Source organism: Macaca thibetana, chromosome 1 (genome assembly GCF_024542745.1).
Source record: "Macaca thibetana thibetana isolate TM-01 chromosome 1, ASM2454274v1, whole genome shotgun sequence".
Lineage (NCBI taxonomy): Eukaryota > Metazoa > Chordata > Mammalia > Primates > Cercopithecidae > Macaca > Macaca thibetana.
In genome coordinates, this window is record NC_065578.1 from 32468014 (window position 1) to 32495926 (window position 27913).

The following is a 27913-nucleotide window of genomic DNA, read 5'->3' on the forward strand; positions in this document are numbered from 1 at the left end:
TGGGAGTGTGTGCTCAACTTGAAAACTTGAAAAGGCTTCACTCATAGGAGCGCTCTATTGGGAAAGTTTAGAGATCAGGCCCTGGGCTGAGAGACGAGGTTTGCTTCATCTCTGCATCCTTAGGGCCTAGTGTCTGCCCAAACCAGAGAGAATGCTGGTAGACAAATGCAGACAGAATGCTTGCAAACCAAATCCTGATGGGTGCTGAACCAGAGAGAATTTGGAACAGGTTCAGGCTCTGTTGCTTATTTCTACATGGCACTAAAGGGCACTTGGCCCCTTGGGGCCTTCCTTAGTTTTCCTTCTGGAGAATGCCAGACTTTAATTAGACAAAGGCTAAGGGAAACCACAGAATAATTCGAGGCTGGATTTAAGGCGAGGTGCGCCCTCTTGTGTCCTAATGGTGTCCTCTCCTCTCTCTGCACACTGGCCTCTCTTCTTCCTCTTAGGGCAGATGATGCTGAAGTGGACACGTCCTCACCTGACCCTGCAAAGCTGCCTCCCCAGCTTCAGATCCTGACACTCTCTCAAATATTTCCGGTTCCCTTGACACCCCACACGGTTGCACTGTCCCTCCCCATCTCAAACCCTCTTACTTCCATATATGGTCTCTTCCTCATGCAGTGTAGGACCTTTGGAGTCACATGCCCACGGGGTGACAAATCCCAGCCTTGGTTCTTATTGGCTCTGTGATCTTGAGCAGGTCACTTCATTTCTCTAAGTCTCATTCCCTCTTTGTAAAGCGGAGCAAGCAATACCAATCTCATAGGGCTACTGTGAGACTTCAACACCAAGGGGTATTTACAGGTTGTTATTATGTTTACTGAGTAAAATCACATGAGTTATTACTACAAATAAGTTGGAACATGTTTCACAGAGAAGGAATTTAAACTAGGTCATTAAAACTAAGAATTCTCCTATTTTAATACTAGCCAACATGCATTGAGCCCTTACCAGATGCTAGGTATTGTCAATTTTCCCTAAGCCACATAGCAATTGATAATACAAATAATAGCTAATGATTAAGTATTTTATTGTATTTTCTATTTTTTAAAATAGAGACGAGGTGTCACTATGCTGCCCAGGCTGGTCTCGAACTCCTGGATTCAAGCGATCTTTCCGCCTCAGCCTCCCAGAGTGCTGGGATTACAGGCACAAGCCACCGTGCCTGGACTAGCTAATGATTATTAAACACTTTCTGTGTATCAGACATGTGTCACGCTCTTTACATACCCTCTCCCATTTATTCCTCTCAACAACCCTCTCAGGAAGAGGCAAGCATTATCATTCCCATTTTACAGATGGGAAAATGGAGGCACAAAGAAGCTAAGTAATTTGCCCAAGGTTTCACAACTAGCGAGTGGTAAGACCTGCATCCTTCATTTGAAAGTAAGAACTTTCAGACACAAGCAGCTTGACTTCAGAGACTTTTACCTAAATCGTCTCATTTAACCTTCACAACACCCTGTGATGTAAATTCTCTTACATTACTTGCATTTTATAGATGAAAATTCCAAAGACAACATAGATGCAGTAGTTTGTTCAAGGCCATATAGCTGGGAAGTAGTTGAGCTGGGATTTGGATCCGTGTCTGACTACAAAGCCCACATTCTCAACACCATATTAGATCGTTCATGCCCCAAAGTATTCACAGTGGTACAGAGCAAACGCATTTATATGAGGATTATTCTGTAATAATGATTAACATTCTTCCAACACCTACAAAGTGCCAAGCTCTGTACTAACTGATTTACATAATAATAGCTAACAATCGTTGTGCATTATTAGGAGCCAGGCCCTGAGCTAATCGTTTTAGGTGTATTAGCTCATTGAAGGTTCACAAAACCCTGTGACATGGATGTCATTACTACCCTCATTTTAAGGGTGAAGAGAACGAGGTTCAGAATTCTTCCAAAGGCACACAGCTTAGCTGTAAGCTGGAAATTGAAGCTACAACTGTCCAGTTCTCTCCTGCTTATCGGGCTGGTCACCTCTAGTCACTCTCTCTTCTTATTTCTTATTCTGTCTGCTTTGATCTCTCGGGGTCTGAGGCTCTCACTTCGACTCCTCAATAGAACCCGGCCCCCTTCTGCTCGAGTGCCCTCCCATTGGGCAGTGCTGTTATTTGGGAGCCTATGGAAAAGGCCGGGATCGCAACAGGTCCCGCCCCCATGTGTCGCGCCCATTCCGACTTGTTCCAGTGCCACGGTCCGTGAGAAGATGACATATCTATTGGCTGAAGACGTCTGAAAGGCAGCAAACGGAGGGGGCCGCCCACCGGCGCTCGCGCGGTTCCTTCTGGGAATTGTGGTCTCAGACGTTCCATTCCCGGGGTGGCGCCGCTCGGACTCCGCGTCCCAGCATTCCCTGCACCAGCCCGGGAGCACTTCCGCCCTGTTGTGAAGTGGGTGTCTCGGTGGGTGAGTCCGGGTGGCGGGGCGGGGGCAGCTGAGACGCAGGCTCTGGGCTGGAGACTTAGGAGGTGGTGGTGACACAGGGGACTGGGGAAGGTGAGAGTGGAGAAAGAAGCTTATATGTGGGGGTGGAGGGTGAGGGACGGTCAGAGGATGCAGCGGCCGGAGATGGGAAGGGTCATACAGGGGTCGGGGATGAGGAGGCGACAGAGGGCCCTGGGAATGAGGAGGGCCTTAGAAAGGTCTGAAGGTAGGGGGTTGAGGGAGGTTTTGGAGGTGGGAGAGCCATAGAAAGGTCTGGAGACCACAGAGGAAAGGATAGAGGTTCTGGGGCCCTGGCAAGAAGTGAAGAGGGCCTGAGCTTGAAGCCTGACCTTAAAAATAGTGTTTCAATCTCAACCTTCCCGTCTAGAACAAGCATATCTAATTTGTTACCTCCCTAATGATTGTTACCTCTGGAACCCAGTGGATGGGACTGGCTGTTGTGTTCTGCCCCAAACCTGCACTTCTTTCCTTATGCCTTATGGAAGTCACTGGCACCATCATCCCATTTACCTACCTACCTACCTACCTACCTACCTACCTACCTACCTACCTACCTACTTACCCTCTGATTCCTCTTGCATTCTTCCACGTCCAAGGATCTTCCGGTCTTTCAATTTCTTTAATTTATTTTCAGTCGACCTCTTGTAGGGTTTTTGCAGAAGCCTTTTCAGTTTCCCAGCATGAACACACACATTGCACCTAGTGTTATCTGTTTAACTTACAAATCTGATTATGCCTTCTGCTTGAAAACCTTCATTGCCTCCCATAACCTGTAAAGTCCAAACACATTGTCCTTCATAAACTCCTTTTGCAGCCTAATCTTCATGCACCTCACACTCCAGGGCTGTCAAGATTTTCCTCATTTCCTGGGTAGGCCATTTGGTTTTCTTATAAACGCTGTTCTCTCAGCTTAGAATATTGTCTCCTTGTCCCTCACCTTCTTTGCCAAGAGAACTACTTTAACTTAAAAAAAAAAAAATTCAACTCTTACTTTGCTCAATTTCCTTAAGCAAATTAAGTCACCCCCAACCCTCAGCTTCCATAAATTCTCCTATTACCACATTTGATCATAATTATCTGTGACTTGTGTGTCTCTTCCACTAGACTGTGAACATCTCCAGGACAGGAACAGTGTCTCAGTCACCTCTATTTCCCCATTGCCCAGTCTAGAGCAGTAAACACTTGATGTAAAGCAGTAAATACTTGATGTATGTGTGAATGAAGACCATGCAGGGTAAGCTTTGCTATGCCAGCCTTGAAGACTTCTGTTTCCAGTGGATTTCCAGGGCAGGAGCTTTAGTCTTCCCCTGCCTGGCAGGGCTATCTGCTGGAAGCTGAAGCTGATTCATTGCCAATGGGAGTTTAAGCCAGGGGTGACAAATACATGGAATGTGTGCTGCCAGTGCCCCTTCCTGTGTCCCTGGCAGTCATGGCTAATTGGTTGGTTCACAGCACATATTCACAGTACTCAGAGCCCTCAGCACACTACTCTAGGCAGCCACTTCCAGTTGATTGAAGTTTCTGCTTTAAATGAAACCTATTTGCTCTCCCGAACTTAAGCCCTTATGTATGAGGTCAGGTCAGCCTGCTTTAAGCCGTAGCTTGGACTGTCAGCCAGATGGGCCTGACAGCCTTTGAGAGTTCCCAGTTTTTTCTCTTTGGAGGTCGAAGACCAGTCTTGGCCTTTCCCATGGAACTGGAGAGCATCTTCTCTTCCCTTTTCACTGAGTGGGCTCCTCATGACACATTCATACTTACTACCCTAGGAGTCAAGATGCCCCTCAGCTTCCCTGTGTTTGTAAAGAGATCTTGATTTTGATGGCAGTCAGCACTTATCCCTCATCACCTGGGAGCCTCTGTACTCTTTCTAGGTCTTTGTGGATATTGAAAGAGAGCTTTGAGATCACTTAGCTGAAGCTAAGTAGCAAAGCGACAGCCCATGCTGAATGAAGTCCACCATCATGCTTTATTTAATCTCATAGTGTATGAAATAATTTTGAGTTGCTTGCCAACATTTAAAAATCCAGAGTGCTAGCTTGTTTTGGAAAAACTAGCAGGCCTAGGAATATTCTGGGCATATGTTCCCCTGGCACTCTATAGTTGGCTGTAGTGCCCACCCAGTTCACTTCAGTCATTGACTCATTTACATTGCTAGGTCCTTATACCCATTTAAACTTGTAGCCACTGACTGTAGTTTCCTTCCCCCTTGCTCTACCCCGTCATACTAATTAAGGAACCTAGGGCAGCTGGTGAGTAGGATCAGGCTGTAAGCTGCAGCCTAACTAGGCAGCCACAGGGGCTACATGACTTGTCCAAAGTAACACAGCTGATTAGTGGCAGGAGTGGAATTAGAACCCCAGTCTGCTCACACCTGCCTTAACGTTCTTTCCACTCTCATCTTAGGAGTTTGGATGACTAGCACATATAGAGGAGGCTATAGGACGTGGTTAAGAAAAATGATTAGAGAAAAGGGATCTGGGCTTAGACCCTAACTCTGCCACTTGCTAGTTGTGTAACCTTAAGTAAATCTTCATAAACACTCAGTTTCCCTTTAGATAATTGAGGATATAGTACAGTCATACCTTAACAGATATTTATATTCTAAGGGTGAAAATCACTTTAGCCAAAAATCACAGTTAGCTTGAAAATCCTTTGGCAAGGAGCCATTTCAGAAACTAACACGCTGCCTTTCAATAAATAAACTAATCAGCACAGCCGGGCTTCTTGTTTGAACATTAGATGAGAATTGGCTTGTGTTAGGGACTGTGTAATATGAAAGACACTTTATTCACCCTCAGTGGAAAGAGAGGCACGAGGGAATCAAGACCAACCTGGTGAATAGCAAAGTCCTTGGTGCCATCACCGCATGCTTATTCTTGAACAGATAGTGAACGGAACTGTCTGCACTATTTAAATTATGCTGTTTCTCTCTTTCTTTCTTTCTTTTTTTTTTTCTTTTTCCCGAGACGGAGTCTTGCTCTGTTGCCCAGGCTGGAGTGCAGTGGCTTGATCTCAGCTCATTGCAACCTCCGCCTCCTGGGTTTAAGCAGTTCTCTTGCCTCAGCCTCCCAAGTAGCTGGGATTACAGGTGCGAGCCACCATGCTCAGCTATTTTTTATTTTTTATTTTTTTTTATTTTAAGTAGGGATGGGGTTTCACCACATTGATCAGGCTGGTCTTGAACTCCTGACCTTGTGATCCACCTGCCTCAGCCTCCCAAAGTGCTGGGATTACAGGTGTGAGCCACCACGCCCAACCCTCTTTCTTTCTTTCTGATCTTTGTAGTGGAAGTTACAGGTCAGTGAAATGCAGCTCAACACCTAATGAGACTCCAGTTGCTGCCTGGAGGATTCAGTGAGATTATGAATGTGGAACACAGCGCTGTGCCTGGCACCTTGTGGGCACTCAGTAAAGGGGTACTCTTAGAAATTGGTGGTCCTAATGAGGCTCGATATTCCTGGTCATCTGGGAACCGAGGAATGCCCTGGTCCATTTTCCCTTGTTCACTTCTGTGTGAAGTCAACCGGCTGTTGGCCGACTCCGTTGGCCTCTCTCTCCCCACAATAGCCTGCTATCCATACTTCAGTCTAACTTCCTTAGACTGGAAAAGGTTATGGTGATATATGGTCCCTGGGGCTTTCCGATTTCTATTTGAAACAAACCTTTGGGAGTTTCAAGTCTTTCCAGGAGAAAATACCTATTATCTGAGACTCTGAGCTTTGGGCCTGGTATGACTGCTAATTGCCTATTTTGTTGTGGTGTCCTCTTTATGCAGGAATGCAATTGTCTTTGCTTGCTTATTGACTGTCTCACTAGACTGTAATTTTTTTGAAGGTAGGGACTGTCAGTCCCAGCTACTGTTAGATCTGTAGCTTCCAAACAGGGTTTAGCAGGTACTCTATAAATGATTGATGAATTACTCCTTGTGTGAGAGGGTGACAGAAATATGTTTGAACTCATGCATCAGTAAGGTTGTGGTTCAAAAAGAAATTTCATGAAAGGTGAATTCTTTAGTTTAATATAAATTATGGATCATCCGTATCCCATCAGGCTTTTGATATACCAGGTTTATTATTTTAATAAATAGTAATAAAACTTTTTAATGGCCCTGCTATTTATCAGATACTGGGTTGAGCACTGTGGATACAGCAATGAGTAACATACAATACTGGTTCTAGTAATATAGTCTAATGGGGCTGTCAGATGTAGCAACTGGTAACTACAATAGTGTAGGATAATACCTATATTAGAGGTATGTACCAATTGCTTTGGGGATATAGGATTAGGGAGGCAATTCTTGGAGAGCAGGACATGAAAAGGGCATGTCAAGGAACTCCTATCAAAGGAGGTGACACTTGAGCTGGTAGTTGAAGGATGAGTAGGAAGTTGCCAGGTAGTCATGAGTGGTGCTTTAGGCCTCTTCCTAAGTATATGGAGGCCTTTAGGGCAATACTTTAATTTTTATTACCCTTGCCTTGTTTCTCTTCAGTCCGGTCAGATTGCCCAAAATGAAAAATACCACCATCTCTCCATTCGCAATTCAGTTATGTCATTCCTACTTGGAAGCAGCTAATGATCTCCTTTGAGTGGGCATTTTTTTTTGTCACCCAGACTTGTTGGGACAACACAGTGAGCTCAGTTTTTCAGATAACCCAGCATGGGTGCCATCAGAGAGGCTGTAATCTCCTTGGGGACAACATAGATACACATATCCTTCTCATACAGTGTCTCATACAGTGTAGAAAGTGGTAAGTGTCACAGAGACATGGAAATAAAAGAGAAAGGAATTCCTTTTGGCATGAGCAGGACGGTCATTTATTTTTTATCTAGTGTGCACAGAAAGGGATTAATTGTAATTCTTGCTTAATGATACACCATCATCATTAGTCGATCATTCATGACTTTATCATTTATTCAGTACTCCCTATATGTGCTGAGCACTGTGCTAGGTCTCTTGGGAAGCTAATAATCTAGTGGGTAAGAAAATTACAGTAAAGGATGATCAGGGCTATGGTAGAGAACATGTAAGATGCTATGGGAGCTTGCGGTCGAGGACTGAATCTTGTTTCAGGTTGCAGGGAAGGCCTCATGGAAAAAGTGCAATTTAAGCTGAGACCTTGCTAGCTGAAGGAAGGGAGGAACCCATTCCCAAAGGAGACCTTCCCAAAGAGGGGAAGGTTCAGAGGGCAGCTTGGTGTAAGATCTGGAAGCTGTGCTTCTGGAGCACCATGACTAGTGGACCATGGTAAAGAGATGAGTTGGAGACTTGGGTAAGGCTTGCACTTTAAAACCTGAGGGAAATGGGAGATCACTGGAGGGTGTTTAGCAGGGAGGTGGTGTAGTCAGGCTTTGATCTAGTTTGGTTGTTGTGCCAAGAATAGAGCAGAGGTTGGGGTGAGGTGAGTGGAGGCAGGGACGTGTTAGGAGACTGATGAGGTGGAAGACATGATGATTCTCTGTACTGAAGTGGTAGCATTGGAGTTGGAGATGCCAAGTGGACACAGCGTGGTGATGAATTGATTTGGATCTTAGAGAATGATAATGACCAGGTTTCTGGTGTGGAGAACTTGATGGCAGTGCCTTCACTGAAGGGGGAGCTTCAGAAGGCAGACATGATTGCAGGAGAAAATAACGAATCCAGTTTTTGACTCATTGAGTTTGAGGTGCCTAAGGGACAGTCAAGTAGAAATGTCATGAAGGAGTTTGGATTTTGGGGTCTGGAGATCTGGAAACAGGTCCTTGCTGGAGTTTTAGGAGTCACGTATAGGGATGGTGAATAATGCCAAATGGGTGGGATGACCAGGGGATAGCATGGAGTTGTTGGATTTTGCAAGGAGAACATCAAGCTTTAAGATTCGGGAAGAAAGGCCTTATGGAGGGGGTGACATTTGGAACCCAATTTGAGGGAAGGTTGGACTTTGGACATTTGTAGGAGGGAGGAAGTCTATACTGGGCCAGATCATGGAGGTGTGGGATGCCAGGCTAAGGTGTTCAGTCATGACCTAGAGGATTGAATACTGTACTGTCTTCCTCCAAAGTGGGAGGCTCAAGTGAGATATTAATTGGTATTTTGTGAGCACTCACTGTGTGTCAGACACTGGTCTAAGCTTTTTATATATATCCCTCATCTAATCAGCCCAGCAATCAAGTAAGGTAGGTGCTACTGGCTTTGGTGCGGGATTGTGGCCTCACTTCCTGCCTATGGGAAAGGGGCATCTCTTAGCACTTCTGCCCCCATGCAAAGGTGACGGAAGGTATGGGGTAAGGGGGATAATGAAGCTTCTGCATCCTTTTGCTTACACTCTATCATTTATCTTTCTACCTTAGAGCTTTGGGGAGCAGTCCCTTTTCTAGGAGCCTCTTGAAGGACTCACCATAGGTGCAGGAAGACATTGGATGAGGACAGCACAGCTGAAGTGAGGCGTCTAAGGTAGACAATGGCTGTGGCCCTGGAATCGCAAGCCCAGGCGTCTCTGCAGCCAGAGCCTGAAGAACTCCTGATTGTGAAACTGGAAGAGGACTCTTGGGGATCAGAATCCAAACTCCGGGAGAAGGACCGCGACTCTGTCTCCGGCCCAGAGGCCTCCCGCCAGCGCTTCAGGCAATTCCAATACAGGGATGCAGCTGGACCCCATGAGGCCTTCAGCCAGCTCTGGGCTCTTTGCTGTCATTGGCTGAGGCCGGAGATCCGTCTCAAAGAGCAGATCCTGGAGCTGCTGGTGCTGGAGCAGTTCCTGACTATCTTGCCTAGGGAGGTCCAGACCTGGGTGCAGTCACGCCACCCTGAGAGTGGTGAGGAGGCTGTGGCCCTGGTGGAGGATTGGCACCGAGAGACCAGGACTGCAGGACAGCCGGTGAGACATTCTCTTCCAAGGAGTGGGTCAGGCAAGGCAGTGGGGTTGTGACTAGGTTAATAATTGCCAGATTCACAATAAAAATAACAATAGTTATTGAGAACTGACACTTATTGACCACTACTGTATACCAGGCAGTGTTCTAAGTGCTTTACATGTGTTAACCCACTTAGTCCTGTCAACAATTTAATGAGATAGGTACTGTTATCCTGATTTTACCAGTGAGAAGACGGAGACAGAGAAAAGATAGGTAAGTTGCCCGGGTCTGAACAGCTGCTAGATGGTAGAGTCAGGATTAGAACTTAGGCATTCTAACTCTAAAGCTTGTATGCCTAACCACTACTCCAGACTGCCTCCCACTACCATATTCACAATATGATTAACTTGTGTTTTATACCTAACAAAACCTTTTTACATATGTGATCTCTCTGAGTGCTTATAGCAGTAATGTAGATAGACAGAAATAGTACTGTTGCCCCCATTTTATAGATTAAACTAAGAACCAAGAAGTTGGCCAGGAGTGGTGGCTCACACCTGTAATCGTAGCACTTTGGGAGGCTGAGGCAGGTGGATTGCTTGAGCTCAGGAGTTCAAGACCAGCCTGGGCAACATGGCGAAACCCTGTCTCTACAAACAGTACAGATGAAACCAAACAAAATGCCAAGTGGCCCACAAAGGTCATCAGTGAGTAGACCAGAGCCTAAAGCCAAATCCTTAGGTTCCAAGGTCATTGTTCTTTCTACCGCATATCAGATGCCTCCTCTGCAAACCATGGGAATTAAAATACCTTTGAGCCATAAGGCTCAAATGAGATATTAATTGACATTTTGTGAGCACTCACTGTGTGTCAGATACTGGTCTAAGCTTTTTATATATGTCCCTCATCAACCCAGCAGTCCAGTAAGGTAGGTGCTATTATCATTGCCATTTGTCAAATGGGTAAACACAGATGGAGAGATCAGTAACTTATCTAACTTTATATAACTGTGTGATAGAGCTGAGGTAAGGGAAATGAAAGTATGGATTTAACATTTGCAGTTTCAACAATTTGCAAGTGACCACCGAAGGCCCATGATGTAATGCATAGTTTTGCTATGACACAAATTTTGAATCCTGCTTCAAAGCTGGTATACGTAGAACAGATCCTTTGGCTGGATCCAGAACCTTCATCTAAACATGACTGTTTTTCTCCACTTGTTATAGTTAGTAATTCTTGTGATATTTTACTTACCCACATTTTGCTGGGGGAAATTACAGGTTTGGGAACATATCCCTTGCAAATGGCAGGGGTTTTCTGTACATTTAAACTGTAAAGTTCTATACAGTGTGAGATTGGGGGAGCAAAGTTTAAGAACTGTGACTTTGCTCTTTGGATTCCTTTACAAACTGATTGAAGAGATAGGGAGAGTAATATATAAAGTTACAGAACTAAGTATAAGAGAGCGTGCCTTATTTTAGTATACCACCCCACCCCCCTATATTATTTCCTTTAAAGAAACCAGCTGTTTGTCTTAAGTGGCAGTGAAGAAACAAATGGGAGTTTTAGGGCTTCAGAGTTGGAAGATAAAGAACTTGAGACCCAGAGATGAAAACTGATTTAAATCAGGGTCTTTATAATTCTTCATCTGTAAAATGAGAGGGTTGGACTAGACCAAAGGTTCACAAATTATGGCCCTGTGAGCTGACCAAAAGTTGAACTGCTTCTAAAATTGAGAAGAAAATAAGGTAATGGAATCTTCTCTATTATGTATTTTTGTTTTTACTGTGACTTTTTTTTTTTTTTTTAAACTTTCCTACTTGCTCCTGAGTGCTCACAAATTTCAAAACAAATGGACAAGTAGCAGAGGAGCTTGTTTTTTTCAGGTGCAAATGTAGCTTATGATCTTACATTGCAAGATATATAACTTAGTTACATTCTCTGCAAGTAAAATTTTTCAAGTCTTAATAACGGGATGAAATATAGTTATAATATTCGTCACAGTGAACCACCACCTGAAAAAGGTTGGTGCCTACAGGACTAAATGTCCCCTAAGATAGTTTCCTAAAAGGGATATTTCAGCTCTGCTATTTTGTGATTGTTACCTTGTTTCTTCTGTCATCATCATCTTGTTGAATCCCCCTCTCCCTCAGATGCCCGCTCCATCAGGTGCACAGGGATTTTTAAAAAACAGGCTTTATTTTTTAGAGCAGTTTTAGGCTCACAGCAAAATTGAGGAGAAGGTACAGAGAGTTCACATCCCTCCCCGACAAACCTCCCTAACTATCAACATCCCTGCACCAGAGCAATGCATTAATTACCATTGATGAACCTACATCGATACATCAGTATCATCACTCAAAGTAGCGGTTTATGTTAGGGCTCTTAATGTTACTCATTCTGTATGTTTTGACAGAATGTATAACATTAAAAACCCTATTATAAACTGTATCTACCATTATAGTGACATAGTAACATGTGTCTACCACTGTAGTGACATACAGAGTAGCTTCACTGCTGTAAAAACCCTCTGTGTTCTACCTGTTTATTCCTCCTTTCCCCCAACCCCTGGCAACACTGATCTTTTTACTGTCTCCATAGTTTTGCCTTTTAAAAAATGTTACATAGCTGGAATCATACAGTATATAGCCTTTTCAGATTGGCTTCTTTTACTTAGTAGTATACATTTAAATTTCTTCCATGTCTTTTCATGGCTTGTTAGCTCATTTCTCTTTAATGCTTGATAATATTCCATTGTGTGGATGCACCACAGTTTATTTATTTACTCACCTACTGAAGGACCTCTTGGTTCCATCTAAGTTTTGGCAGTTATGTATGAAGGTGCTGCAAATATTCATATGCAGGTTTTTGTGTGGACATAGTTTTCAGTTCATTTGGGTAAATACTAAGGGACATGATTGCTGGATCATATAGTAAGAGTATGTTTACGTTTGTAAGAAATTGCCAAACTGTAGTCCAAAGTAGCTGTACCATTTTGCATTTTTACTAGCAATGAATGGGAGTTCTTGTTGCCCCACATCCTTGCTAGCATTTGGTGTTTCGGATTTTGGCCATTCTAGTGGTAGATAGTGGTATTTTATTGTTGTTCGAATTTGCAATTCACTAATAACCTACCATGTTATACATGTTTTCATATGTTTACTTGCCATCTGTATATTTTCTTTGGTGAGGTGACCATTCAAGTCTTGCCCATTTTTAAATTGGGTTGTTTGTCTTCTTACTGTTGAGTTTTAAGAGTTCTTTGTATGTTTGGGGTAACGGTCCTTTATCAGATGTGTGTTTTGCAAATATATTCTCCCAGTCTGTGGCTTGTCTTCTCATTCTCTTGACAGTATCTTTCATAGAGCAGAATTTTTTAATTTTAATGGAGTCCAGCTTATCAATTATTTCTTTCATGGATTGTGCCTTTGATTTTGTGTCTAAAAAGTCATTGCTATACCTAACATTATCTCATTTTTCTCCTATATTTTAGGAATTTTGTAGTTTTTCATTTAACATGAAGGTCTGTGATCCATTTTGAGTTGATTTTTGTGAAGGATATAAGCTTTTTTTTTTTTCATGTGATATCCAGTTTTAGTATCATTTTTTGAAAACATTATCTTTGATTCACTGTATTTCCTTTACTCCTTTATCAAAATTCAGTCGACTGTCTTTATGTGGAACTATTTCTGGGGTCTCTATTCTGTTCCATTGAGCACTTTATTCTTTTGCCAATACCACACTGTCTTGATTACTGTAGCTTTATGGTAAATCTTGAAGTCAGGTGTGTCAGTCCTTTGGTTTTTTTTCCTTCTCCTTCAATATTGAGTTGGTTATTCCAGGTCTTTGCTTCTTCATATAAACTGCACATGGCCAGGTGCAGTGGCTCACACCTGTAATCGCAGCACTTTGAGAGGACAAAGCAGGCGAATTGCCTGAGCCCAGGAGTTTGAGAACAGCCTAGGTAACACGATGAAACCCCATTGCTATTGAAAAAAAAAAAAAAGCAAATGAACAAAAAAGACTTTACAGTTTGTTGATATCCACAAGATAAACTTCTGTGATTTTGACTGGGCGTTAAATCTGTAGATCAAATTGGGAAAAGCTGACATCTTGATGACAGTGAGCCTTTCTATCTGTGAACATGGAATATCGTTCCATTTATTTAGTTCTTCTTTGACGCCTTTCTTTTTTTCCGCATGTAAATCTTCTACATATTTTCTTAGATTTATGCCTAAATACTTCATTTTTTTTTTGGAGGAGAATGTAAATGTTATTATGCCTTTAATTTCAAATTCTACTTGTTTCATTGTTGGTATATAGGAAGGCGATTTACTTTTGCATATTTGCATATTTGTACCCTGCAACCTTGCTATAACTGCTTATTAGTTCCCAGAGGTTTTTTTTGTTGATTCTTTCAGATTTTCTACATAGACAATCATGTCATTTGTTAACAAAGACAGTCTTTTTCATTCTTCCCAATCTACGTACCTTTTGTTTCCTTTCTTATCTTGTATTAGTCTGGACTTCCAGTATGAAGGAATAGTGAGAGAGAACATCCTTGCGTTTTTCCTGGTCTTAGTGCAAAAGCATTGTGTTTCTTACCATTAAGTAGGATGTTAGCTCTAGGTTTTCTGTAGATGTCCTTTATCAAGTTGAGGAAGTTCCCCCCTATTCCTAGTTTGCCAAGTTTTTATCATGTGTATTGGATTTTGTCAAATGCTTTTTCTGCATCTGTTGATATAATATATGATCATGTGATTTTTCATTTTTTGTCTGTTGATGTGATGGGTTACATTAACTGATTTTCAAATGTTGGACCAGGCTTGCATACCTGGGATAAATCCCACTTGGTTGTAGTGTGTAATTTCTTTTTTATACATTGTTGGATTTGATTTGCTAATATTTTGTTGAGGATTTTTGCATCGTTTTTTTTATTTGTTTGTTTTTGAGATGGCATCTCGTTGGTTCTGTCGCCCAGGCTGGAGTGTAGTGGCATGATCTCAGCTCACTGCAACCTCTGCCTCCCAGGTTCAAGTGAGTCTCCTGCCTCAGCCACACGAGTAGCAGGGACTACAGGCACCCGCAACCACACCTGGCTGATTTTTGTGTTTTTAGTAGAGATGGGGTTTCACCATGTTGGCCAGGCTGGTCTCGAACTCCTGACTTTGTGATCTGCCTGCCTCGGCCTCTCAAAGTGCTGGGATTATAGGTGTGAGCCAACGCACCTGGCCGATTTTTGCATCTTTGTTCATGAGGAATATTGGTTTGTAGCTTTCTTGTCTTGTAAGTAATTTCTTTGGTTTTGGTATTAGGGTAAATGCTGGCTTTATAGAATAAATAAGGAAATATTCCCTCTGCTTCTATCTTCTGGAGGAGATAGTAGAGAATTGTTATAATTTCTTCCTTAAATGTTTGGTAGAATTCACCAGTAGACCCATCTGAGCTTGGTGCTTTCTGTTTTGAAGGTTATTAATTATTCAGTCAATTTCCTTAATAGATATGGGCCTATTCAGATTGTTTATTTTTGTGTGAGTTTTGGCAGATTGGGTGGGTAAAGGAATTGGTCTTTTTCATCCAGGTTATCAAGTGTGTGGCCACAGATATTCCTTTATTAACCTTTATGTAGTTTATAATATTCTTTTATTATACTTTCATTGTCCATGGAATCTGTAGTGATATCTCTGTTTTCATTTCTGATATTAATAGTTTGTCTTCTGTCTTCTTTTCTTTTTTATTTTTGAGACAGATTCTTGCTCTGTGACTCCGGCTGGAGTGTAGTGGTGGGACCTTGGCTCACTGCACCCTCCGCCTCCTGGGCTTAAGCAATCCTCCTGCCTCAGCCTCCCATGTAGCTGGGACTACAGGACCACACCACCAGGCCCAGCTAATTTTTGTATATTTTTTGTTGTTGTTGAGATGAGATTTCACCATGTTGCCCAAGCTGGTCTTGAACTCCTGGGTTCAAATGATCCACTGCCTTGGCCTTCCAGAGTGCTGGGATTACATGTGTGAGCCATCGTGCCTGGACTGTCTTTTTTCTTAGTCTGACTAGAGGCTTATTGATGTTATTAATCTTTTCAAAGAACTAGCTTTTGGTTTTGTTGATTTTCTGTATTGATTTCCTGTTTTAAATATCATTATTTCTGCTTTAATTTTTATTTCTTTTCTTCTGCTTACTTTGGATTTAATTTGCTCTTCTTTTTTCTAGGTCTTATGTTGGTGTACCTGTGTCCCTGGACTCTGACCTTTGCCAGTGCTTCCCAATTTTTTCCCCATCTGAGGTGGCACAGGATGCCTAGAGGGGGCTGCATTGGGTATTTCTCATCTTCCATGTGGAAGAGTAGAGGGAGCTGGAATCGCATATTTCTCTTCCGACAGTTAGGTTAGGCTTTGGTAAAACAGTTTCTGCTGAGGACAGGCATTACTAAGAAGAGCAGCGTGCCCTGGCATATTTCAAAATGGTTCCTTTTTCCTGCCATCTGCCATAAGCAAGAAGAGATTTTTCTCTGATATTAACTGTGAGGATCTGGTTGAACTCCTGGAGATAAAACTTATGAAAATGTGCCCCTGCTCAGTAATTAAGTGCCCTGGAGTTTTTACCTCTCAGAGTTGTCCGCACTGTCCTTCCAGCAGTTCATCAATTACAGTTTAGGTTTTTCTCCCCGGCACTGGTTCCCATAGACGCTTCTGCTCCACTAAGTTGTGATTCTCTGATTCCACCTGTTTGTCTCTCCAATTTTGGGGAGAGTGGTTTGTGGCCTCACTTCTCTGACAGATCTAAGAAGAGTTGTTGATTTTTCAGTTTGTTCAGCTTTTTACTTGTTACTGTAGAGTCTAGAGTGGCAAATTCTAGACTCTACATACTTCTTGGAAACCAGAAGTTTGACCTACTAATTTTTTGCCTCCTGGTTGTCACTTGAATCTACTTCTTTCTGTGTCCAAAACTACTATCCATGGAATCAGAGTCTTTGCTTAGGGATGGTAATGGTTGGAGGAACTGGGGTTGAGAGTAAAGATTGTTGTTGAATTTAGTCACACAGTTCCTCTGTAGATTATAATGATAACAAAGTGAATTTTTTTTAACATGACCATATAAGAAGATTGATTGATAAGCAGATGTTTTCTCCCTGTGAAGTCACACAGGACACTGGTGGATCTTCTTATTTGGAATGGCCCTTGATGCTCGTGGCCCATTCCTATATGTCTTCTCAATGGTAAAAGTCCTTCTCTGTGAGTGGATTTGGATTTTCAGGCCAACCAAAAAAGTTTTACAGCTAAGTTTGGCAAACTCAGTAAGTTAATGAAGATAGTTGTTGTTATTTTGGTTCAAAAAAATAAGACTCAGAGCAGTATATCTAGTCATAAGTTTTTGTATACAAAAGAGGGAAGCTAAGAATACACATTTACATTTGCTTGTATCTAGAAAGAAACTCTAAAAGAATGAAGAACATGGATTTCCTGTGATGAGAAGAGGGGAAAAGAACAGGATCGACGGGATGGAGATGGATGGGGGTGGGGCATTTTCACTGAATATACCCCTGTATGTATTTTCTGTTTTTAAACCATGTGAGTCTATTATCTATTGAAAAAAAATTGAAATACATTTTTAAAAGTTAGGTGTTTTTATAAAGTATTGAGATTGTTATATTGTTGAGGTTTTACAGCCAGGATAACACCTTGACCTCTCTACCTCTGAACTTGGAACCAGCTGAGAAATAGAGATAAGAAATTAGCTGTATGATTGATGAAGTTGACTGGGTAATGCTATTTTAGTTGATTATTCCTTTTTGTTTTAAATATCTTCTCTATATCTCTGAGTACCTTTTTCTTTTTGCCTGAAATCCAACATTGAAATGAAAATTGCCACTTCCTTTTTCCTTTTGAGTTAGAGTGCCTTGTCTTTTGCGTGTCATTCTGGTTTAAGATTAACAACACGTACTTTTATCTTATTTTAAAATTCCAGCTAATTTCTTTTTTTGAGACAAGATCTCACTCTGTTGTCCAGGCTGGAGTGCAGTGGCATGATCATAGCTTACTGTTACTTCGAACTTCTGGGCTCAAGTGATCCTTCTGCCTCAGGCTCCTGAGTAGTTGGGGGTACAGGCATGTGCCACCATACCTGGTTAATTTTATTTATTTATTTATTATAGAGGTGAGGGTCTTGCTGTGTTGCCCAGGCTGGTCTTGAACCCTTGGTGTCAAGTGATTCCCCTGCCTCAGCCTCCCAAAATGCTAGAATTACAGGCATGAGCCACTGCACCCAGTCTCCATCTATAATTCTTTGCCCTTTTAAAAATTTTTATTTTAAAAATAGCTTTGTCTTTCAGCAGAGATATTTAGAGCAATTGCATTTGGTGTTATGATTTTATCTTTTTTTCCTGTTTTTATGCTTCCCTTTGCCTTTTAATATGCAACTTGGTAACTTTTCTCTCTCTTTGATCACTTAAAAACTAAGCAACCTATTTTTGATGCTTATGGGTTATTTTTTAATGTTACACAAATTTTACATAATTTATCTCTGTGGATCAAAAATGTTTTAAACAGTGGCACTCTCATTGAAACACTTGGATAGCCACCGTGTGTTCAACAGTTCTCATTTGGTGGTATAAATGCTGATCTACCTACCGAACTCACTCTGATGGCTTTCTCATCCTACTTCAAGTCATTTTGGATCTTAAAAGAGCCTGTTAGCCTCTGGACCACAGTTATACTCAAAATACCGAAGCGGGGCTTACTGAATTGATGAGTGGGAATTTTGGCTATTTGTGTGTAGGAACTGGAATTGTATACAGAAGAGACCAGGCCCTTAAAGACAGGGGAAGAATCTCAGAGCTTCCAGCCGCAGCCAATGGATCCCTGGCCTGAGGGACAGTCTCAGAAGAAGGGGGTGAAGAATACATGCCCTGACCTTCCCAATCATCTAAATGCCAAGATGGCACCACAGCCTTTGAAAGAGAGTGGTGAGTACAAGAATCTGAGAACATTAGGGAATGAGGCCTTCTGCAGGGGAGAGGAATGGGAGGTGAGGAAGGGTGCATGGGGAAGAAGGATGTGCAAAATTCAAGGCAAGGGATAGGCTGCAGTGTGGTGGGCACACTTACTGAGAAGTAAGCAAGCGTCGTAAAGAGGCTGTGGCTGTGGGTGATGCCAGCATGTCCCGCTGTAGCTGGAGTCCTGCAGCAGGTGCAGGCTGGGACAGGAGTGGGTGGTGACCACAGGAGGTCAGGGCTGGCCTGACACGTGGCACACCACTCACAGCAGCTTAGGAGCTACACACTCTAGAAGAGAAATAAAGGGGAAGTCTGCACTGGCCATAGGGATAGCCCCAGCTTGATCCAAGTGTGACTTTTGGAAAGCCAATCTCAGAGGGAGGTGATTTTTTGGGAATCAGAGCTTGGGTTTCAGAGACTTTTTCTTTTCCTCAGCTGTCCTCACTCCCCGAGTCCCTACTCTCCCAAAGATGGGGAGCGTTGGAGATTGGGAGGTGACAGCTGAGTCCCAGGTAAGCTGCTATTCGTTCTTCCTTTCCTGTCATTGCTGCTCCTGTGCTCTTGCCCACCCAGTGTTCCTCCTCTCTCTCCATGACCTCTACTCAGCAAAAGGGCATGAGGCCCAGGGTGTTAGCCTTTGCCCTTCACCCCCAGTCTGCTGCGCCCCAAACATCCCCAAACACATGTATGTACCAAACCAAACGGCCATCCTGCTCCTTATGATACCAGCTTCACACATGGTATCCCTCTGTTCCCATCATCTTTCCTGGGGCCTGCTAGGGTTCCTAGGCTGTTGTCAAAGGTCAGTGATGTTTGGGGTCCTTGTCTTGTGCATCTCGTAGGAAGCCCTGGGCCCTGGCAAACATGCTGAGAAGGAGCTCTGTAAAGAACCCCCAGGAGACGACTGTGGGAACAGCGTGTACCTGGGTAAGGAGATGTGCCCTCTGAAGGTGATGTTGTCATGCTTCTGATACACTCAGTTCCCAAAGAGGGTTTTGCCACTCCTTTAAGAATCATGGCTCTGCAGTCTCTGGAATTTCAGACATAGGAAGAAGACTTGCCCTTTGTAGCCAGCACTCTCATGGCAGGGATGGAGGCTGCCTGGAGATGGGGTGGCAGGATGGCTTCCAAGAGCCTGCCCTCTCTGGGCATATTAACTTCCTTACCTCAGTCCATTCACCACAGACCAGGGGCCAGGCCTGGCCTGCTGTCTCAGAAATCTGATTTTTTTCAGCATTGTAAATAGGATCTCTCTCTCAGGCAGACTTCAGTGAACTAAACCCATGAGACCAATGAATTAAACCCAGAAGGAATAAATGTCACAGAGTCCAAAATACCTGAAGCCCATATAACCAGCACAGACTCCTTTCTCTGTGGGCACTCCTATGTGGCAAGTCAAATAATAGGGAGCCGTTTCCCTGTGGAGCCCGGGATCACTGTGCGGGGAGTTAGACACGTGAATAGCTGAAATAGAAGAGACTCTGATAGGCGTGACTCATGGTAAGTTTAGATACCAGAAGCTTACTGGCTACTTGCTTGACAGTGGAACCCCTTTTTACACATGGTATCTGGGGGAGATAGTGTTCAAAGGAACAGACTTTGGGAAATGCTGAATTAGATTGTCCCTATGCCTTTCGAAACCCTTTTCATCTAGTTTTCTTCAAGTATTTATTTTAATTAGAGGCTTCCTATTTTGTTAGGGCTGGGAGCTGTTGGGATAGCAGTCCTTTAAACATAGCTAACTTTTAAAATTAAGGAAATTAATTTTCTCACATTATTAGAAGTCCTGAGGAGGACATGCTCCAACCACAGTACAAATTAGCTGAGCAATGTCCTAGTGGGTCTTTGTTCTTCTTTCTGTCTGCCATCCTCAGTGTTAGCTCCATATTAAAGCTGTTTTGTTTCATGGTCAAAAGATAGATGCTGGTGGTGGCAATGGATGCCTAGCAGGACAGAGACTCACTAACACACACACACACACAGACACACACACACACACACACCCCCCTTTCCTCCAGCTGTGGAGTTCAGTCTGATTGGGCCAGTTTAGGTCATGTGCCCATCTGTGGACCAATGAGTCACTCTTATATGATGTTTCATGTTTCATAACAACAACAACAACAAACAAATGAACCAAGCAAACAGGCCACTTAACATTTCTCATATGGTGGTCGTGTTACCTCTTCTCTCTCCCTATTCCTGCAGACATTTTATTGGATCAGCATGGGAATTTCTCGTCAGCCTCTTGCAAGGAAAATATAGAAGTTTCAGGGAGATTTTGGACAAACATGCTGCTCAGCAGACTGTTTCTACTCTGTCATTTCTCTTCTTCCTTTTGTAGGAGTTCCAGTTTCAAAACCAAGTATCACCTCTGAGAAAGAGCAAGGACCAGAGTTTTGGGGTCTAAGTCTTACAAATTCTGGGAAAAGGAGCACTGCAGCTTACAGCCTGGATAATGAGCCAGCTCAGGCATTGACCTGGAGGGATTCAAGAGCCTGGGAGGAACAATACCAGTGGGATGTGGAGGACATGAAGGTGTCAGGTGTTCACTGGGGCTATGAGGAGACCAAGACTTTCCTGGCAATTTTGAGCGAGTCTCCTTTCTCTGAAAAGCTCCGGACTTGTCACCAGAATCGCCAGGTATATCGGGCCATAGCAGAGCGGCTAAGGGCAAGGGGCTTCCTGCGGACACTGGAGCAATGTCGCTACAGGGTCAAAAACCTCCTACGGAATTACCGGAAAGCCAAGAGCAGCCACCCACCAGGTACCTGCCCCTTCTATGAGGAGCTGGAGGCCCTGGTCAGGGCTCGGACAGCCATCAGAGCCACAGATGGCCCAGGAGAGGCCGTGGCACTCCCCAGGCTCGGGGATAGTGATGCAGAGATGGATGAGCAGGAGGAAGGGGGCTGGGAGCCTGAAGAAATGGCAGAAGACTGTAACGGTGCTGGCCTGGTCACTGATGAGTCTACCCAGGGGCCCAGGATTGCAGGGGCCCCAGCCCTGTTCCAGAGCCGTATTGGTAAGAACATCGGGGTTTAGTCAGATTCAGATTCCAACCCTCCTACCAGCTAGACTGCTATTCCCTGAGGTCAGGGCACAGGCTGCAAGTCTGGACTGAAGCCATTAGAGGGAAGAGCTACGTTCTTTAGGTCATCCTCAAACTCCAACTCTCTTTTCCCGTGACCAAGTCTCTTTGCAAAAGTCTTCTTAGTTATAGAAGGAAACATTTTTAAAGCCTTAAGGGGCCTCAAAGAGTGAATCTGGTATTTCCAAAAGTGTGTCACTGGTAGTATGGGATGATCATCGACGTTACATGAATGAACTTGACATTCTTGTATTTATATATTTCTCTTAATTTGTATGAGTGCATCAACCTGTGATTTCACAGATAGCAAATTTGGGTAAAGAGTGATGGCGAGTGAAATATTGAACAGATAATGGCAGAAATCATGACAGCGTAGACTTGAATAATCAATGTCTGGGAAACACCCAGTCATTGTAAAGGTGCAAACATGGAAGTCCAAGAGATGAGGCGTCTTATAGACACACAGGTAGGAGCAGAGCCCGGATCAGAGCCCGTGGCTCCTGCCTGCCGGTTTTACATGGTTGCCTTCCTGGGCTACATCACTTTCCTGCGGAGGAGCTGAGACTAGACCACCTCTTTTTCATTCCTCTGCAAAGGAGGAAAGTGTGTCCTCATTTGGCCTTTCTTGCAGGACTATTTGAAATTCATTTATGTCTCTAATCTTTAAGAATTCTCAGTTTTCATGTTTTATTAAAAGGAGAATTTATGGCCAGGTGTTCACGCCTGTAATCCCAGCACTTTGGGAGGCTGAGGTGGGCGGATCATGAGGTCAGGAAATCAAGACTATCCTGGACAACATGGTGAAACCCCTTCTCTACTAAAAAAAAATACAAAAATTAGCTGGGTGTGGTGGCGCACGTCTCTAATCCCCAGCTACTCAGGAGGCTGAGGCAGGAGAATTGCTTGAACCCAGGAGGTGGAGATTGCAGTGAGCCGAGATTGCATCACTGCACTCTACCGTGGCGACAAAGTGAGACTCCATCTCAAAAAAAAAAAAAAAAAAAAAAAAAATTTATAAAATAAATAGAGGACAGGTATTGAGTGAATATGGGGAAAATCACATGCATCCCGGTTACAGGCTTTTCCCTGAACTAATCAGCAAAGCCAGGGGCATGGGATCACCTGATATAACTGATATAATATGACTACCTAAGTCCTCACCTTCAGCCAAGACTTGAAGTGTTAATAGAATCTCTTAGAAGAGAGTGAGGGTGGGAAGCTCTGGCTGACTGTCCTAGCATGCCCCTGAGAAGCAAAGGGATATTGCCCAGGTACCTGGATAGTTTCTGACATGCCTATGTTCTAGGTATTTCAAAGGGCAGGTGACTCTATTCTCTGATGACCTAGGCACATCTCATTAAGTCTCACAGTTCTCAACTCTTCACTCCTGACAGCAGGTGTGCACTGGGGCTATGAGGAGACCAAGGCCTTCCTGGCAATTCTCAGTGAGTCCCCATTCTCGGAAAAGCTTCGCACCTGTCACCAGAACAGCCAGGTGTACCGGGCCATCGCAGAGCGGCTGTGTGCTCTGGGCTTCCTGCGGACACTGGAGCAGTGTCGCTACAGATTCAAAAACCTCCTTCGAAGCTACCGGAAAGCCAAGAGCAGCCACCCACCAGGGACGTGTCCTTTCTATGAGGAACTGGACTCACTGATGAGGGCTCGGACTGCAGTCAGGTCCATGGGGACTGTCCGGGAGGCTGCAGGTCTCCCTAGGTGTGGGCAGAGCAGTGCTGAGACTGATGCCCAGGAGGCCTGGGGTGAGGTGGCCGATGAAGATGCTGTCAAACCTCCAACCTTGTGTCCTAAAGCCCCAGACATGGGTAAGCCTGGAGTAACTGGATGTTCTCAAAATCCGTGGGCATGTGGAGAGAGTGAGGAAGCCAGGCTCATTACCTTTTGTGTCTTAACTAAAAGAGAGAATGGTATTGAATAGGAAAAAGATACCAGATTATCCAGTCTTAAGCTTTGTGTGAATCAGTCAGTCAGTCAGTCAGTCAGTCAGTCAGTCATTCTATCTTTTACTAGGTATATCTGGGCAGTTAGAGACTTTATTCAATCCAGTATGACACAGGATATATGGAATGTACTAGAAGGAGGAGGTGTTCATGATTGAGTACTAAGATAGAGGAGTTTTCCAGGGAAACAGGTTGGCTATGGCTGCTGGGCTGAGCCCCATGGCTCACTTGGTGAGGTCACCATGTCCCAGAGTCCATTCCTCAGCTCTGCAGGACAGAAACATTTGTATGTACCAAAACTTGATCAATTTCATGTTAGTCACATTTATAAGATGTGAGATATAAGATATAAGAATCAAATTCATGTTAGCCAAATTCACAGATGTACGATACAGACACACACCCACACACACATATGCTAACTAATGAGTGAAGAAAAACTGCATTTCTGTCCATTTTTTCAGGTTTTGAAATGAGGCATGAGGATGAAGACCAGATTTCAGAGCAGGACATTTTTGAGGATTTGCCTGGAGCCTTATCAAAATGTCCTACAGAAGCTGTTTGCCAGCCTCTTGACTGGGGAGAAGACAGTGAAAATGAAAATGAAGATGAAGGGCAGTGGGGAAATCCCTCACAGGAACGGTGGCAAGAAAGTTCTTCTGAAGAGGACTTAGAAAAACTTATTGACCATCAAGGCCTGTACCTTGCGGAGAAATCCTACAAGTGTGACACATGCATGAAGAGCTTCAGTCGGAGCTCCCACTTCATCGCCCACCAGCGAATCCACACAGGTGAGAAGCCCTACAAATGCCTTGAATGTGGAAAAAACTTTAGTGACCGCTCTAACCTCAATACCCATCAGAGAATCCACACTGGAGAGAAGCCCTATAAATGCCTTGAATGTGGGAAAAGCTTTAGCGATCACTCTAATCTCATCACTCACCAGAGAATCCACACGGGGGAAAAGCCCTATAAATGTGGAGAATGTTGGAAAAGCTTCAACCAGAGCTCAAACCTTCTGAAACATCAGAGAATCCACTTGGGAGGAAATCCTGACCAGTGTAGTGAGCCCAGGGGAGACTTTGCCCAAAGCCCATCTTTTAGTGCTCACTGGAGGAATTCTACAGAGGAGACGTCTCCTGAACAACCTCAAAGTATCAGTAAGGACTTGAATTCTCCTGGAGCACACAGCACAAACTCAGGGGAGAAACTTTATCAGTGTTCTGAATGTGGAAGAAGCTTCTCTAAGAGCTCTGCCCTCATTAGTCACCAAAGAATCCATACAGGAGAGAAACCATATGAATGTGCTGAATGTGGGAAAAGCTTCAGTAAGAGCTCCACCCTGGCCAACCACCAGCGCACCCACACTGGAGAGAAGCCGTATAAATGTGTGGACTGTGGGAAGTGCTTCAGTGAGCGCTCCAAGCTCATTACACACCAGAGAGTACACACAGGAGAGAAGCCCTACAAATGCCTTGAGTGTGGAAAATTCTTCCGTGACCGTTCTAACCTCATTACTCACCAGAGGATTCATACGGGAGAGAAGCCGTATAAGTGCAGAGAGTGTGGGAAATGCTTTAACCAGAGCTCCAGTCTTATTATTCACCAGAGAATCCACACAGGGGAGAAACCCTACAAGTGCACAGAGTGTGGCAAAGACTTCAACAACAGTTCCCACTTCAGTGCTCACCGGAGAACCCATGCAGGAGGGAAGGCATCGTAGGGGACAGTTTTCCTAACAACAAAAGAGGACTCAGTGTGTATATCTTATATCATAAGATGTATGCTAGAGAGAAACTTTCCAATTTTTAAGCTTGGTGTGTACCCAGGGAAGTTATCTAGGTATAAACCAGGTAATTTGGAAGTGAATTACAAATACCAAGGATCCAGATTTGAAGGCACTTTGCTTAAGTGTAATTTGTTTTTCTTCTGTAAAGACCCACACGGAATCCTCAGACTGTCCTTGTATTTGCTGTCATGTAAGAACTATGTCAGTATTTGAGCCAAACTGGCAACTTAGGAGGTTAGAGTTAAATCAGTGGTCCTGAGCAGTGATTCTAAGTTCTCACTGTGCCTTCACACTGTCCATGTGTAATCCAGCCCATCAGCAGTGGTTCTCGTACTTTCTTAGTGGGGGCATATCCTCGGGAGAATGTTGAGATTCTGGTGAGAGAGGAGTTGGCCTAGAGCAGGCCACTGTGAGCTCAGCACAGAGTAGGAAGAACAGTGACATCATTACAGAATCATTAATAGCAGCAATGGCTGGTGATTATTGAGTTGTTGCTCTTTGGCAAGCTCTGTGCCAAGAACTTTGTATACATCATCTCATTTAATCTTCACAACAGCCCCAGGAGATAACTACTAACTTTCTCCCCATTTCCTAGAGGCTTGGGAAATTAAGTAACTTGCACTGGTCACACATCTGTAAGTGGGAGAGGCAGGATTCAACAGATCTGTCTGTCTTGAGTCTGTTGTGCTCTTATTGCTATAATGAATTCCCATTCATGTTAGGTAGCTTAGGGGCCAGAATCTCAATGCACTTTGTAGACACACTTCCTGTTATAAAATTTCTACATTTTGAATTTTTTAAACAAATACGGAAATTGAGAATCCCTAAGGATTAAAGGACTTGGGATATTCAGAATTGGTGAAATGATTTGAGCAAGGATGAGCTATTATCAAAATACTTGATGCAAGTTTCCATCTTCTCAATAATATGGGTGAGAGATATAGGTGGGTTGAGATTGGGAAAAATATGTGGCCTAAGTAATTTTTCTTCCAATAAGATACTGCTTTGGCTAAGGAAATGGGATCTAAGAGTTCTCTTTTTTCTCAGCGGTCAGTCCTCTTCTTGCCACGCTTGGCTGATCATAGGTTAACCCTAACAGAAGCCTGGGGTCCCTATATTTTTGCCCGTCTGGCCTTTCCTTTTGGCAAGCAGAAGCTTTGTTCTTGGTCCCCATGCCAGGACTGAGGTGGAAGGTGCTGGTATGTATGGTCATCTACTGAGAGGGCCTTGACCACTGTTCTGCGTTCCAGGTTCTTGGCACAATTTTACCCTGAGCCATCCTGTCCCAGCCCTGCCCAGGGCTTTCTGTATGTTGGCCCTTCACACTCACCTCCCACATGGACAGGCTAAGTAAGAAAGGTTCACATAGGATGGTTTTAGCATTTGCAGCACTTTGGCCTCCAGAGTTTCTCCTTAGAAGGGTTTAAAACTGTTGACCAAGGACTTCAGTTTCCACAGGACTTTAAAGGAAAATCCCCCTCCTGCCATCCTCTTATGACACTGGGATGTGTTCATAACCTGCTTGTTTCATGGACTGGGGAAGTACCTATCAGATAGTGGATGTGAAGCAGCCTTGAAGAACGGAGCTTTTATTAACACACGAGGAAGCCGGTGGAGAGATTTGCTACTCCCACAGAGTGAGATCCCTTCTTAACCCCTTCCCCTGCTTCAGAACCTCCCTTCCCAAGAACCAGCCCCACTAGGATCACCGTCAACTCCCTCCCAGTTTACCTTTTTCTGGCCCATGTTCTCTCTGCAAGGCAGGGGTCATGGGATGAACCCTGGGTAGAAGTTAGCAGATGTCAGTAACTGCAGTAATACAGTGATATTGTCTAATAATGTGAGCTGAGAGGAAGGATCCTGAGGTGAGGGAGAGGGAAGGAGTTCCAGGGAAAGGCACTGTTGTATGGAATAGCATGGATTCAGGGTGGGGGTGTATGATGGGAGGTTGGAAACAGGGAGCTGATATTAGAGGGGTGCTGGGGCAAGGTCACTGAGTACCTCACATATAAATGGAGTGTCAACACCAGGCCTGGGGCAGTGTTCAGATGTGCATGGTTGAAATCTGACTGCTGAATGGAACTTGGATATGCTGCAATTAGGATGGCCTGTTGGGACACTGTTGTGATATTTCAGCTAAAGGCTAGGGTCTGAACTAGAGCAGTGGTGACACTAAGGAGGAGGGAATGAATGGGAGAGGTCTCAGAGGCAGATGGGAGGACATCAGAGGAAAGCTAGAATGCCTTTGGTGACAGGGTGGAGCATGTCCTTATTCAGAATTGGGAGCACAAGGAGGAGAGGCTGATAGAGCAGGAGGGCAGAAGATGAGAAGTTTAGTTTTGGATGTCTAGAACTTGAGGTGTGTAAGGGAAATCATGGTGATGCTATGCATTTGGATGTCGGCTAGAAGCTAGGGGAGAGGCTAGGACTAGAGATCTGTGTATGCAGAGTAGTTAAACTAATGAGAAAGGAAGAATTTCAGATTCAAGTATTGGGCCTAGGACAGAGCTACTTGATAGTGCTGAATGGAGAGGAAGATGGCCCTCAAAGGAGATCTAGACCACTCCCTACTCCCACCCCCCACCATCATTTTTTGGATCCTGTCTTCCTTGTAACTGACCCCTGAATTCTTCATTGTAGCCCCGAGTTTTCTGGAGCGCTCACTGTGGAAGCCAGGCTGAGCTCTGTGTGGATGTGAGGTGATAATCCTCTCCACTTGGTTACCCTTTCCCCTGGACTTGGTAGTGTGTTAGTGTCTCATGTCTTTAGGGAAGAGTTTTGATGTTTATTATCTGCCA

General features: G+C 43.9%; 1 protein-coding gene across 4 annotated transcripts; it reads left to right on the forward strand.

The window, feature by feature from the left end:
- Nucleotides 1–2319: 2319 nt before the first annotated feature.
- Nucleotides 2320–26080, forward strand: ZSCAN20 (zinc finger and SCAN domain containing 20). Of its 4 annotated transcripts, none has more exons than XM_050747408.1 (8): nucleotides 2320–2416; nucleotides 8787–9313; nucleotides 18067–18253; nucleotides 18719–18795; nucleotides 19126–19210; nucleotides 20625–21302; nucleotides 22763–23191; nucleotides 23791–26080. In XM_050747408.1, the coding sequence occupies exons 2-8, from the start codon at nucleotides 8897–8899 to the stop codon at nucleotides 25047–25049; spliced, it is 3132 nt and encodes a 1043-aa protein (XP_050603365.1). In that variant the 5' UTR covers nucleotides 2320–2416; nucleotides 8787–8896; the 3' UTR covers nucleotides 25050–26080. The 4 variants fall into 4 exon arrangements, with proteins under 4 accessions (XP_050603365.1, XP_050603285.1, XP_050603464.1 ...); XM_050747328.1 differs by having other exon boundaries at nucleotides 2344–2420; XM_050747507.1 differs by having other exon boundaries at nucleotides 2344–2420; nucleotides 22766–23191.
- The last annotated feature ends 1833 nt before the right edge of the window (nucleotides 26081–27913 follow it).